This window comes from Spea bombifrons, chromosome 13 (assembly GCF_027358695.1).
Source record: "Spea bombifrons isolate aSpeBom1 chromosome 13, aSpeBom1.2.pri, whole genome shotgun sequence".
NCBI lineage: Eukaryota > Metazoa > Chordata > Amphibia > Anura > Pelobatidae > Spea > Spea bombifrons.
This window is the reverse complement of record NC_071099.1, coordinates 8,472,445-8,488,120: the sequence shown is the minus strand read 5'-3', so window position 1 is coordinate 8,488,120 and position 15,676 is coordinate 8,472,445. Positions and strand designations below refer to the sequence as shown.

General features: G+C 41.7%; 1 protein-coding gene across 1 annotated transcript in view; it reads left to right on the top strand.

The window, feature by feature from the left end:
• The first annotated feature begins 3,610 nt into the window (after nucleotides 1–3,610).
• Nucleotides 3,611–15,676, top strand: part of CNTNAP1 (contactin associated protein 1) — an 84,398-nt gene continuing 72,332 nt past the window's right edge. Inside the window, exon 1 of the mRNA XM_053453810.1 lies at nucleotides 3,611–3,617. Within this exon, the coding sequence (XP_053309785.1) occupies nucleotides 3,611–3,617 (7 nt within the window). The remainder of the gene's footprint in view (nucleotides 3,618–15,676) is intronic.

The following is a 15,676-nucleotide window of genomic DNA, read 5'->3' as shown; positions in this document are numbered from 1 at the left end:
CGTTGGGGTCCTTGCTGAGGACCCTGACAACTACAGACTTCAACCCCCATTGTTGCTCGATAGTTTTGACCCTCAGGGTATACTCGCTCTCGAAGTCCATCTGCGCGAACTCCGCTCCATATGGGCACAGGTTCAGGACTCGCTTCATGTCCCTGCACAACGGTATAAGCTCCAGGCTGACCGTAAACGTCTGCCTGCTCCATCCTACCAGGTCTGGGAGAGGGTTTGGCTGTCCTTGTCACTTTCGGTTGGTAGGAAGTGGACAGAGCCGTAGCTAGCTCTTTTTGCGCCCGAGGCAAGAATGGAAAATTGTGCCCCCCAGCTATTTTTTTCAGAGGTTATTTTATTTACACTGTCCTTACACACACATTTACACACACACTGCCTTTACGTACACATCTGCCCATTAACACGCATATGCGCATATACTGCCCTTGAACACAACTGCACATAAACACCCATATAGAGATACACTGCCCTTATACACATCTGCCCATAAACACACCTATACACATACACTGTCCCTACACTCGACTGCCCTTACACACTGCCTTTACACACACCTGCCCATTAACACGCATATACACATACATTGCCCTTACACAACCCTGCCTTTACAGACACACACCACCTTACAAACATACAAATACATACACTGCTCTTACACACAAACTGTGCATACATACTGCCCACACACACGTGCCCATAAACACACGTGTGCACATACACTGCCCTTACAGTCCCCTGCCTTTACACACACAGGCTTACAAACACTGCCCATACACACACACACTAGGGAGACCACATTTTATTGCTGCCATTGAGGGAAGCGCATGAGATTACACACACAGGTATATATATTTATATATATATATATATATATATACACACACACACGCATGTTAGACATGCATTTGTAACTACCTAATATATACTTATCTCTTTGAAGTAAAGACTGTGATTGAACAAACAAACTGGCAGTTAGTTTTCATAATTAAATATTAGATCCTGCTGCCTATGCATATTAATGCTGACAATATATACTAATATTAGCCCATGCTGACAATATATAATAATATTAGCCCCTGCTGACAATATATATAAATATTAGACCCTGCTGACAATTTTATATTGAAATAATTAAACCCTATGCAAGCATTTCTTTGGGCCCCACTCCACACTCCCTAGCATGCAGTAATTCCCTCCATACCTCTCTTTTACTAACTCCCTGTAGTTCAGGTATAGATCAAATAAACACATAAAACAGCATTTGCATGTATAGATCAACTGAATAAGACATACGAACCCCATATTTGCAGGTATACATAAACAATGTATGGAAACATTTCCGGTACAGATCAACACATGAACACACAAACCCAGGTTTGCATGTATAGATCAATTGAAATTCTCATGTGAACTTGGCATTTAATATAGATCAAATTAACAGAATCAGACATACAAATCCTGTATTTGCAGGTATACAATACCCAACAATTGCGGGTATATATCAAATAAAAAACACACGGAAACAGCTTTGCAGGTATTGATCAACTGAATGAGACATACAAACCCTGTATTTGCAGGTATACATAAATAATGTATAGAAACATAGAATAGTTGATATGGATCAACAGAATAACACACAATCCCAGCTTTGCAGGTATAGCTAAATTGTAATTCACATATAAACTTATGTTTATAGCTGACGGTGGCTCCTGCTATCGGAATGAGCAGGGGGCTGAATGCGCGGGCTTTGTCTCAGCTCCCCTGAGGAAGATGTGCATAACTGGGGGGGCAGGTTGGCAAATAAAAGGAAATAAAAACAAAAAAAAAATATTTTCTCAATCATAGTTTTTATTAAATATTAGAAATATTAAAAATAGTCCTTAATTAAGGCCTATATGAGGGGTACTCTCATAAGGATGGGAGCTAGAGAAAAGAAACAAAAGGGCGCTTCATTATCTGAACTACATATTAAATAAAAAATATCTGCCAGTTCAGCTGTTATTTTTAAATCATATTTCAATCACGGTCTTTACTTCAAAGAGGTGAGTACATATTATGTAGTTAAAAATGGATGTCTAACACAAAAGAGAAAATATCCAGTAACTCAAATAACCACCCGTTCCTTCCAAGGTATGCAGAATACCATCTCTGAACACACAACACGTCAAACCTTGAAGCAGATGGGCTACAGCAACAGAAGACCACACCAGGTGCCACTCCTGTCAGCTAAGAATAGGAAACTGAGGCTACAATTGGCACAGACTCACCAAAATTGGACAATGGAAGACTGGAAAAACGTTGCCTGCTCTGATCAGTCTCAATTCCAGCTGCGACATTCAGATGGCAGGGTCAGACTTTGGCGTAAACAACATGAAAGCATGGATGCATCCTGCCTTGTATCAACAGTTTAGGCTGGTGGTGGTATAATGGTGTGGGGGACATTGTCTTGGCACACTTTGGGCCCCTTAGTATTAATTGCGCATCGTTTAAACATGACAGCGTACCTGAGTATTGTTGCTGACCATGTCCATCCCTTTATGACCACAGTGTACCCATCTTCTGATGGCTACTTCCTGAAGCTTAATGCACCATGTCACAAAGCTCACATCATCTCAAACTGGTTTCTTGAACATGACAATGAATTCACTGTGCTCCAATGGCCTCCGCAGTCACCAGATCTCAATGCAATAGAGCACCTTTGGGATTTGGTGGAACGGAAGATTCATATCATTGATGGGCATCCGACAAATCTGCAGCAACTACGTGATGCTATCATGTCCATATGGACCAAAAGGAATGTTTTCAGCACCTTGTAGAAAGTATGCCATGAAGAACGAAGGCAGTTCTGAAGGCAAAAGGGGGTCCAACCCGGTACTAGCAAAGTGTACCAAATAGTGGCCAGTGAATGTATGTATACTTTTAGTGCTGTAACTTTCAGCTGAGATTAATGAATTGTATTGCATATTGTACTACTAATTGTCATAATATACTCCATAAGCGGGACTGGTGTGCTGACCATTTCATTTTTTGAGTGTACAATTTGAGCAGCCCTTATGTAATTTATTAGAGGGTTAAGAGTTTAATAATATGTAAAGGGAGATAGTACAATTAAGTTAAGTTAATAAGGGGGAAAGAGTGAGCATTTGTAGCATGAAGTTATGGTTGAGGATAGGATATATTTATTACAAAAACATGCCATCATACGTTAATTTTAATCAAGTTTTCAGAGGTCCGGAATTGAAGCTTTGCACATCAAAATAATCACACTCTCAATACCTGCCCGACAGTTCGCTTCTGAAAACTATAGAGCCCGTAACAAAAATGTCTGCATTCTGACATCAGCTGCAGGTCGTCACGTGATCTCCTCATATTCTTGGTAGGATACCAAATGTGCCACAGTGTGCGAATTGGAGAGTAAGCGCTCTGAGCTCTGCGTGACTGCTGTGCTCTTGACACACAGAAACGGATGCTACTTCCCGCATCATAGCGTATTGTATGTATAACAATCGCCTGGCCCAGCTCCGAACGCAAAATGCAACATTTTCAAGAAAAAATATTTTCCACGCTGCTTCTAATATGGACTGTAAGTGTGAATTTGAGCATGGCAGGTAAGAACATTAGATTATATTTCTAAGGGGTTAATGGCACTTGTGACAGAGCAAGGTACATTTTCCAAAGTTGTGATCTGCATTGCAGTGTTAGAATCCACGCGGTCAACCCAAACTCTGCCCTGCATTGCAGCAGTGAGCATCCCATGCACCACTGTCCCGTGGGCTTGCATAAGCACAAACGCATCTCAGCAGCAGACTCTTTCATTGCATAGACTGAATCAAACCTTTTAATTAGTTGTTTATTGTGTTTAAATATAGCTAAATAAGGTGGCTCTGAGCTTATGCAGTTTTCCTTACAAAGTATTGGTAGAGTTAAGTAAAATAATAGTTGTCATTTTTTAATGTAGAGAGAGAGCATTATTGTACTTTTAGGTGCCACTGCAGTGCTATGAAATACATCAGCAGTGTGTGGTTTAACTGTGGGTGGTTTTTGGGTCCTGTCCAAAAATTTGCACCGTCATCAAACAAACCTTGATATGCATGTAAAGATGCCATTTCAATGAATTGCTAAGCAACTAAAGCTACTGTGGATTCTGATACAAGTTTTTTCCCTCAGTGAAATCGTGTCTTTTTTTGCTCAGTTTTATCAAAATCATGCTCTGCTTTATTTTGATGGGCATATAGAATAAATATATTACCTGTCCCGAAATTGTTTAATATGCACACTGCACGAGTGTGTCTGACCTCAGCGCGGTCTCATCCACACCCTTATCCTATCCATCATACCTTACAAGGTGGGGTTAAAATATACACGTTTGATCTTGAAGTATTAATACTGTTTTCAGAAATAGGGACATAAACTAAAAAATTGCATTATAAGAGAAAACTGAACCTCGCCCCATGAGAAAGTCAAGGATAAGGGCACATGTCTAGTGTCCTCCACATCTTACATCTGCGTCAAAAGGGCGGGTCTTTCTGAACTATTTGAACTCAGCAGAATGACACACATTTTATACAACATATAGGTTTAAAACTATGATTAACCTATGTTTCATCATCATTTTGTGTAAAGATTATATACATTTATATTCTAGTTAGTATGCAGTATACTGTTTTATTTAAGTGTATTTTTGAGGAATAAAGTAAACTTCTTGTTGAGGAAATACCTCTAAGATTTACATTTTATGGCAGACAAACTTTTATTCTTCATGAAAATATAAGTGCTTGTGTTTGATACCAACATTTGGGATTTGTGGAGCAAAAGCAGCATTTCCAGAGAGAAATACACATTTGTGACCAATCCTGCTAATATCCACAATTACCGTATATGATGCGCTTGTATACTTAAATATGCCTCATTCTACATTTGCTTAACATTTTACCTGAAGTGTATATATTCAACGGATCAACCAGTGTATATAAGTTATGGAAATGCTTGCTTGTTAAATAAAAAATGTTTATTTCCAATTGGGTAAATATTAAAACATGTTAAAGTAACTGCATGAAACGGTACTTAGTTTGTACTACAGCAAAAAACATATTTAAAAATGAATCTGAAATCTTTTCGTAAATTATCTTTCTCGTAAAGAGTTTTGTCATAGTGTGCAAATTAAATGAAAGCAAATGATATTTTACCCTTTTTGTTTCTTTTATATTGCATACTTTTGTATAGTGTAGACATTGAGTGAAGACCACTCTACGTAGTGGCGCTTTATATATAAAATATAATGAACAGCTGATTTTCCACTATCGGACTGACTGCAAATGAATTTCAGTATACTCAAGATTGTAAGGGTAAGAGTACGACTCGCTTTACTTAATGTCTTACTCTGCCACTTTTGTCATACCCTCTTTGTGTATGTATTGTAAGAATCTCTGCATAAATTGTTAGTGCTATATAAATAGAAGGTAATAATAATAATATACCGAGGATGAACTTACGGGCGCCACAGGAACCAAGTTGGTGTTGTATGGCTGCTTACTCATTCATACTAAATCCATTTTGTTCATTTTACTTTTACTGTTTCCCTATAAAGCAATTATCTGATTTTTTTTCCCTAAAATACAGGGGGTCACAGTTACTTTTTTATCCTTAATGCCACCAGAGATCATGGAACAGCCTCCCAGCAGAAGTGGTAGAGGTTAATATAGTGAGTGAACTTAAACATACATGATGCACATGTAAAGCTATCCTAAATATGACACAACATGTAGTACAAAAAGAGCAGACTAGATGGGCCAAAATGTTCTTATCTGTCATTGTTATATGTTTCTATTTACTCAGTTTTGCTTTCTAATAATCCTACAGTAATTATATTTAGATGTTTGTCTTGTGGCTTCATGTCTGAATCCTTAATTTTGTAGCTACAATTTTTAAACAAAACAGATGTTTGGTCTGCAAGACTCTTCCAATTATTAACATTCTAATATATAAGTTTGTATAGTTTTGAATTCTGCACATAGTCCTTTATAAGGTACAGAAGACTAAAGTATTGTTAACGTTGGGGTAATTTATTTGACATCAATCGGTACAATGAAAGTGTACATTTAGCTATATTTACAATACAGGTAAACCAAAGCAGAAACGTTGCATGAGCTCCTCTTTTCACAATAAATATTGTAAAGACTCGGGCGGGGCATGTGTAGGAATGGACAGAAGAGGACAAAGCTGCAATTTATCCTCCGCAAATAAATGATTCCTGGTTATGTGATCTAAATATGAATGTCAGCTCACCCCAACTCATATATGTGAATGTTTGTGGCCTTATGTGATAACCTGGTAATATAAAGCTGATGTTATCAGAATTTAAACAAAATTATTTTGTGGCAGAGGTTCTTTTTTTTCAATGAGAATGCTCTGTTATGTAAAACCTGTGAGGTAATATCCCTAAGTGGCCTAATAGGACTGCTTGTAAGTGTGTCCTAAAAGACAGTTGCTTAAAGAAACAGATTAAAGCCCCATACAGCCCCTCCAATGAAGAATGCATTACTACAACTTTAGCTTCTCTGCTGTTTTGGTCTAACTAACACTACTTCAAGCAGATTAAGTCCAAATTAATATCTGGAAAAATTGAACTTTTTACTTTACTGAGAAGGTGGTAGATAAATGGAACAGCTCCCCAGCAAAAGTGATAGATACTAATACAGTGAGGAAATTTAAACATGTATGGGATAGTCATACGACTATCCACTATGTTTTTTGGGTTATTAGCTATGTTTAGGGCTGCAACAACGAATCGAGAAAATCGATAATCGATTCTGAAAATTGTCAACGATTCTCATTATCGATTAGTTGAATCGATTTTTATCGATTTATAAAATGAGTTTTTTCAGAGCAAATGCTCTGAAAAACTCCCCTCCTTCTATAATCCGACCTCAAATAGAGATCGGATTATAACACTAGAATCCAGATCCCTCGCAGCGCTGCAGGGGACCTTGATCCTCCTTGCCACCCTGTGAGGGTCTGTGCAAAACGCGCAGACATCCTCTCCCTTCTCCCCTCCCCTCCACTTCCGCTGGGGCTTCTATTACTGAACCCGGCGTCTCGTGACCTTCCGTTGTGGCTTCCAACATGGAAGCCCCAACAGAAGTGGAGGGGAGAAGCAGAGGCTGTCTGCGCACATTGCACATACCCCCACCGGCTGCCGGAGAGGATCCAGGTCCCCTGCAGCGCTGCAGGGATTTGGATTTTAGTGTGCTATGTGCGCAAGCTCCGCTACTTCCCTTCACTTCCACTTCTACCTGCCCCACCAGGGGTTAATATATCAACAGAAGAAAAACGGAACAAATAAGCACCACTGGGTAAGCTAAGCCTGGAGTATTATCTTTCTTTTTACGCTCATTTGCCCCGTGTTTCTTCTGTTGATATATTAACCCCTGGTGGGGCAGGTAGAATTTTTTCGGGATCTATTAATTATGTGCATTCTTTAATTTGTGTTTTTTTATTTTTTGATTGCAGTAATACCGTATTGGCTCGGATATAGGCTGCCCCCGTATATAGGCCGCACCCTAAAAGTTGGGTGCTTTTTGTAAAGAAAAAGTTTTTTAATAGACATGCTGCCACTCTGTCCCCCCCCCGAGATATGCTGCTACTCCCCTCCCCCAGAGATATGCTGCCACTCTGTACTCCCCCCCGAGATATGCTGCCACTCTGTCCCCCCCGAGAAATGCTGCCACTGTCCCCCCCGAGATATGATGCCACTGCCCCCCCCGAGATATGCTGCCACTGTCCTCCTCCTCCCGCCCGAGATATGCTGCCACTCTGCCCCCCCCCCGACTTACCAGAGCAGACTCCCGGGTGTCTTGCGGGGCCGGCGGGGGACATCTACGCAATACGCGTATACAACTTCCGGTGCCGGCACTCAGCGGATGTGCCGGCACCGGAAATTGTATACGCGTATTGCATGGATGTCCCCCACCGGCCCCGCAAGACACCCGGGAGTCTGCTCTGGTAAGTCTTGGGGGCAGAGGTAAAACGCATCGTGCGGACGTTCACCGGCTGTGGCAATGCGCGTAAACAACCTCCGCTGCCGGCACGTCTGCACGATGTGCTTTAACAATCTCCCTTGCCGGGACTCCCCCCCTGTGAGAGTAGGATACAGGTCCCCTGTATCCTAACCCTGCTGCCTGCCCGGCGCCCGGAACTGCATGTCCTGGGGGTCGGGCGCTAGACACCGAATATAGGCCGCAGCCCCCACTTTAAAGACTTAAAGTGGGGGGAAAAAGTGCGGCCTATATTCGAGCCAATACGGTATTTGATTTATTGTTTGTATTGTCCATATATTTATATCGTATCGTGTATTATCTATTCTTTTTTTGTCTATTTATTAAAGCATATATTTTTAGACCTATTTTTGCGATGTCAGTTTTTCTTATATCAGGAGGGGCATAAGACATATCAGGGGGGCACAGTGCCATAAAGCGGCTATAAGGCATATCAGGGGGCACAGTGGCATATAGGGGATATAAGGCATATCAGGGGGCACAGTGGGATATAGGGGGGTATAAGGCATATCGGGGCACAGTGGCATATCAGGGGACAGAGTGGCATATCAGTGGCATATACGGGGCTATAAGGCATATCAGGGGGGCACAGTGGCATATAGAGGGTATAAAGCATATTAGGGGACAGTGTGGCATATCAGGGGGCTATAAGGCATATCGAGGGGGTATAAAGCATATTAGGGGACAGAGTGGCATATAGGAGATATAAGATGGCACAGTGGCATCTCTGACATATATGGGGGCAGAGTAGCATATAGGGGGTATAAGGCATTTCTGGGGCAGAGAGGCAAGCTGGGGATGTGCATAACTGGGGGGCGTGTTGGCAGATAAAAGAAAATATAAACTAGAGGCATTTTTCATTAAATATGAAAAAATAGTTTACACAAATTAATATTTACTAGTAAAGCTTTTTTGGTATTTATTGGGTTCTTGTTAAAATATAGCTTTAATTACCGGTATGTCAGTAAAATAAAAAGGCAAATAGAGAAATGCCATTGTGATAAAGCGATAAAAGTGTTAATGGCACATCTTAATGTAAATTATAAGTTTTTATTTTAAATAAACAACAATTTTTTTTTTACCCGATTAATTGAAAAATAATCGGCCAACTTATCGATTATGAAAATAATCGTTAGTTGCAGCCCTAGCTATGTTAGATTGTAAGAGTTTCTTCTATAGGGTGTGTATCTTCCTAAGGTAAGTACCTTTATTATTGTGTTTTTTAACATACTTTGCTCTGTACTTTAACAAAGTACTTTCATATGCTTTGTCTATTTAAGAAGCTCTCTTTTACACACTAAACAAACCAATGCAATTTAATAAATCCATTCTCATTAACCCCTCATGACCCTTAAGACATACTATAGGGAACAAGCGCTAGGTTACAAAGGATGTACCGTATTTGATCGATTATATCGATTTCAAAACTCTGAAAAATACCCCTCGTCTTATAATCGGGGTCGGCGTATAATCAGACCTCAAATAGGTCTGACTATAAGACGACTTAGATCCAGATCCCCCGCTGCTGCAGTGGACCTGGATCCTCATGTCCCCAGCCTCCCCCGGCCCACTTACCGGTACTTCTGAGTCCCCGGTGTGGCAGCGTGTAGACAACTTCCGCTGCAGCAGGAAGGAGGTGTGGCTAGCAGCGGGGGTTGTCTGCGTCCATCGCGCAGACCTTCCCCGGCTGTCAGAGATCAGAGTTCCCCGCACCGGTGCCGGTTACATGACAGGGAAGTCAGAAGCACCGGTAAGTTTGGGGGGGGACGGGGGAGTGTTAAATGGGGGGCATAAGGCATTTCTGGAGGCAGAGTGCTCTGTGAAATGCCTTTTAACCCCCTTAATGCCACTCTGCCTCCAGAAATGCCCTTTTAACCCTCTATACGCCACTCTGCCTCCTGAATGCCTTAAACCTCCCTATATGCCACTCTTCCCCATAATATGCCTTTTAACCCTCTAAATGCCAGAGTGGCATATAGGGGTATAAGGCATTTCTGGAGGCAGAGTGGCACATAGGGTTAAAAGGCATATCATGGGGCACAGTGGCATAAAGGGGGTATAAGGCATTTCTGGGGCAGATGTGCATAACTGGGGGCAGGTTGGAAAATAGAAGGAAATAAAACCAAAATATTTTTCTCAATCATAGCTTTTATTAAAAAAAATAGTTTAGACGAATTAACATTTACTGGTAAAACATTTTTTTCCTATAGGGTCGTCTTATATTCAGGCTTTTTCTTTTTTTCCTAAATTAATATTCAGATTTGGGGCGTCGTCTTATAATCGAGCAAATACGGTAATAGAATGTCCTATGGCTTGCAGTTATACAGTCTGGGGTGTCCCTTGTCAGCTGGGGCTAAGAACGTTTTGATGCACCGATGCGAGTGCAGATGACATCATAATAGCAGGGAATGGCCAAACTTCCGTTTGGGCATTCTCTGCTGGGAGTGTCAGTCACCAGAAACCACATTCACGGTAACCACACCCTATGTTTATACAATTAGAGCAGCCATTTTCTTATTGCATGTTATTCCACCCTATCATCTCTTGTCTGTTTTTATGTTTCGAATTGTCATTGATTGGTTCAGGCAGGTTGTCAGTCTAGAGTGAAGCGAAGGCAAAGAACTTCAGTAGAGATAATTGACAATTAATGCTCAAATGCTCAACTAATTAGTTGATTTAATTAGTTAATGCTGTCTCTGCCACATATGTCGTTGTCCATGGTAGGAGCTTGAAACTAAATATCTCAAACAAGTACACTGGCTGAGAAACAAAGAGCACAAGTTTTATCTATTAATAAACTCATTTAACCCCTTAATGACCCTAGACCTGCCTGGCACGTCACAGAAAAACAAGCAGTCAAGGACGGTTGACATACCTGGTGCGTCATGGGGTTAAATGAGGTTAGAAAGTCATCAATGATCACTTCCTTTGTTCAGCTGGTGTTGCTGAAAAGTCTTGATATCAAGGTTTTCAGCAACACCCAAACAAAAACATAAAAAACTCATTAAAATTAATTAAATTACATTTTTAATTGGACAAATTATGAATTTCAGGTGAGCACTTCAGTTTTTTAACTAGGAATTTTGACATCTTGTCATCCCACTCCCATGTCCTATTTGGTACATCATTAAAGCTGGCCAACTCAATTTACCCCCATCAAACTATATAAGTTTTAAAACTAGACACCCTAGGCTATTTCAAAGGGTGGTAGGTTAAGATTTTCCATGTACTAGTTATACCACCAGCCTTTGTCAATTCTTTTGGTAGTATTTTTTGTGTTTTCCTGACATTGCACCTCAAGTATGAATTTACATATGGTATATGACACTGGCACACAACATCCCAGTATGTATTCAGCAAGATCGCCTAAATACAGTGATACTACCCATGCATAGGTGCGTTGGGTTGCTTGGGGATCCGCGTAGACAACGTCCGCTGCAGCCGGAAGGAGGTGTGGCTAGCAGCGGGGGTTGTCTGCGTCCATCGCGCATACTTTCCCCGGCTGTCAGAGATCAGAGTTCCCCGCACCGGCCTGTGGCAGCTGAAAACGCTATTGCAGGTTTTCCTGCAATTGCGGTTTCAGCCTACCGGATCACTCCGTGGGAGTGATCTCAGGCTTGGGGGCGGGCTCTGAGTGGCTGTTTTGTCTGCCCAGACAGCAGCAGCAGCTGACGTAAGAGGCTGACAAACTCCTAGGCGCCAGGACGAAATTCTGAGTCGCCATGGCGACCTGGCGCCTGGGATTTGTCGAGCCCTGGTCTACGCACATCGTGCAGACGTTCACCGGCTGCCCCTACCAGACACCAAGGAATCTGGAGCATGGGGGTAAGTCTGGGTGGAGTGCACAGTGGCATATAGGGGGTATAAGGCATATCAGAGGGCACTATGGCATATAGGGGGTATAAGGCATATCAGAGGGCACTATGGCATATAGGGGGTATAAGGCATATCGGGGGCAGATGGGCATATTTGGGGGTATAAGCAATGTTCCCTCTAATTTTTCTTAGGTGGTGTGCGCAGAAAATTTCTCTTGTGCAACAATTTTCCCAGGGCCAAAATTTTGTGTGCACAATATGCTTCTGCAAATGTTAAATTTAAATTGTTCTGTATTTTTGGTATAGCTCGCTCATGGTTAGTAACACTACATTATAGTGATAATGTAGTATTAGTTACACAACAGTATTACTTACTGTAATGTTTTTTTAAAGGTGAAATTCTCACTGCATAAGTAAATAATGAGCGAATCACGAGTGGAGGCTCCAGGCCGCATAAAGGATAAAAAAAAAATTGGGAAAAACTATTGTCCGCAGGGGCGTACCTACAGTATTTGGCACCTGGGGCGGATCCTGTACGTGGGACCCCCACACACACACACTTTAAAAGTGCATAGCTTCTATCATTAGGCAAACATTGACAGGGGTACAGCATAACTGTTATCATTATTCACTAAGGCAGACATTGACGGTGGTACAACATAACACCTATCAATATATACTAAGCCAAACATTGATGTGGTGTAGGCCTACCACTTTAGTGTCTGGCCTAGTATCTATCTATCTATATATATATATATATATATGCACCGGAATGAAAATTCTGGACCTGAAAATTTAGCATTCACTTGACTGAAACGGAAAATGACCCCCCACACACACACTTTGAAATACAAAAACAAAAAAAACACTTTTATTAAAAGTAACACACCAAAATAGACAAAAAATCAATAAATAAATATATATATATATATATATATATATCATCCAAAAATAGTTACTGGCACTCCAGGGACTTCTTTAAATAATCACTTATCATCACTGATTATTTAAAGAAGTCCCTGGAGTGCCGGTAACTATTTTTGGATGTTATAAGATTTGCTGTTGCAGCTACTTGGCACCGGGCTAAAAAAGTGGTGATTGGTGTGCAATTGTTAATTTTGGACTACAACATAACACACCATTCACTCTCACAGAATGTTTTCCTACCTGTCACTTTTCCTCCTCTTCGTTCTTCCTCTTTGTCCTCTCCTTCCTTTGCAGTGGAGGCGGTGGGCGTGGCTTCAGTGCTGTGCACCGGGATATGACATCAAATCCCGACGCACAGCATCAGTTGCCGCGCGCATCGAAAGGGAGCAGGATCGGTGGTCTGCATTAACAGACCTCTAGCTCCCTTGATTTTTTTTAAAGACGGTTAGAGGGAGATCCTTGATCTCCCCAACTGAGCTTGCTCCTCTAGCGGGGGACATTACTGTCCATCTCTGGAGGTGTGCCGTGCGCACAACCAGTAGCGGACCGCCCCCCCCCTTCGGTACGCTGCTGGTTGTGCGCACAATTTTTGTTTGTGTGCGCTCCCTCTGAAAGCTATGTGCGCGCGCACAAGCGCACAGCTTAGAGGGAACACTGGGTATAAGGCATATCTAGGGGGCAGAGTGGCATATCTGGGGGTATAAGGCATATCTGGGGATATAAGGCATATCTGGGGAGGGTAGAGTTGGCAAGCCTGGGCTCAAATGTGCATAACTGGGGGGGGGGGCAGGTTGGGAAATAAAAACAAGAAATGCATTTTTCTCAAAGTTTTTTTTATTCTGCTATTTGTTTTTAACAAAAACCCAAAATACTGAAATAACCCCAGATCAACTGCAACCACAAATCTAACGGAAACATAATTTTGAGGTTTTTTTCTACCTTTTCACATGTAAGGCCTCTTTTGGGAGTGATGTTGCAAGTTGGGTTACCTGGAACAAGAAGGAAAGCACAAAAAGGAATCACCCGCTTCTACTGAGCACATAGATACCACATGTATGTAGTATGAAGGTGTAACACGGCTACAGGTAACTCCAAAATCATGAGTGAAAAGTAGTAAAAACTACCCCATAACACGAAAATAACCCCCACAAACTATACATTCCCTGAAAACACTATGGCCGAGCACCTGCAGACAAGCCTGACCAAAGAGGGACAACTCCATATAAATGCCCATGATTTTTTAATGAAATGTTTTTGATCTACTGGGGAGCTGGCCCTTCCCGGCACAGTTAAGCACCTGAGTTCATTTGGAGTGTGCAGATTCCTTATTCTGGTTACTCTCTGTCTGTTAGTATGGTATGTTTCTGTCCCTTTATTGAGGCAGGGCACCATTTTTTGGATTTCACACAGAAATAATTGTCTTTGACCAGCTCTGATCTCAGCAGTGCAAAATAGGAACAAACGCCTGTGGTTTATATTACCATATCTGGTTACCCATGGTTTGCTACAGATGCAATAAGCTTACGATGGGCACAATGTGACAAAAAGTCTTCTGTGGTACAGAGTACAATAAATAAAGAAAAAAGTGAGCTTTTAGGCTAGTTCCTATCATATGTAAGCCATCCTTATTTCCTAACATATATAATGCAGAGTAGCTTCAAAAGGTTTTATTATGTCACGGACTGGGTCCAAGCAGATGACTGGAAGGACCCAGCACGCCCGATGGTTGTATGCAGGAGTCACGATGCAGTAGTGGAGTCTGGGCAGGGCCTGGTTGCAGGGTGACCACACTCGCCCAGGTGATAATCACCTAGGGAAATGCAGCCAAACACCAGCGCCCTGATATGGCAGCGGATGTAGTCCAGAACAAAGCGAAGATATATCCTGCAGGCACCCTGGAGCAGGCATAAAGCATAACACATGAATCACGTGCAGGATGCTGCAGGCTGGGAGAATGGAAGCTAGGCAAAGGTTAATACATCAGACACATAACAAGCAAGGGAAAGGGAGACCAGGCAAGAAACATGATATAAGATATACACGAGAAGTGGCTAGAAACATGACATGAATAGCGCAAGGTATAAACAGGCACAAGACAAGGAATAAACATAACCAGACAAGACATACATGTTACAGGGCACAACAAAGGACAGGGAAGAAGGCAAGGAACACGGGAAGGAGTGAGGAGCCGGAACCCTCGGACGCTTCTTCCTATAAGCAAGGATAGGAAATCTTAACTAGGACATGGGGAGAGGAGAGAGGAACCGGAATCCTCAGATGATTCAAGGAAGAAGGGCAAAGGTACATAAGAGACAGACAAACATGAATACAGAAACTAGCCTAGGACTACAAGATAACTATTGGAGATTCCGTCACATGATATGGCCATAGTATGCTTAGCCCACCACTACGCCAAAGTACTCCAATGACGGTGGGTCCTAACGCTAATCCCTGCTGACAAAGATACAAAATAAACCACACATGTAAACCAAACACACAGCACTGAGACATACCTTAGACTGCAGACTGCAGACTGAGACAAACAGAACACACAGGTGGGGCACACCTAATAAAGGAAGCAGAGCTGAAGCAATGAGCCGGAGCAGGAGCAAGGAATGGAAAATAGAACAAAGCAAAAGGAAATCCAGGAATGGATCAAAGCAAAGTAGAGAAACTAAAGCAGGACAGATATGCAGCTCCGCAGCCTGGGCAGAACATGACATATTAACTTTATTTTATAAATTATTTTAACTATTTAAATGATACACCTGTCCTTGGTTGCTCTTCTTTGTACATTTTTCAGGGTCCTGCATTTAACCTTGGAATTAGGAAAATGTAATTCTAACAATTGAACTTTGAAAATATAGCAAG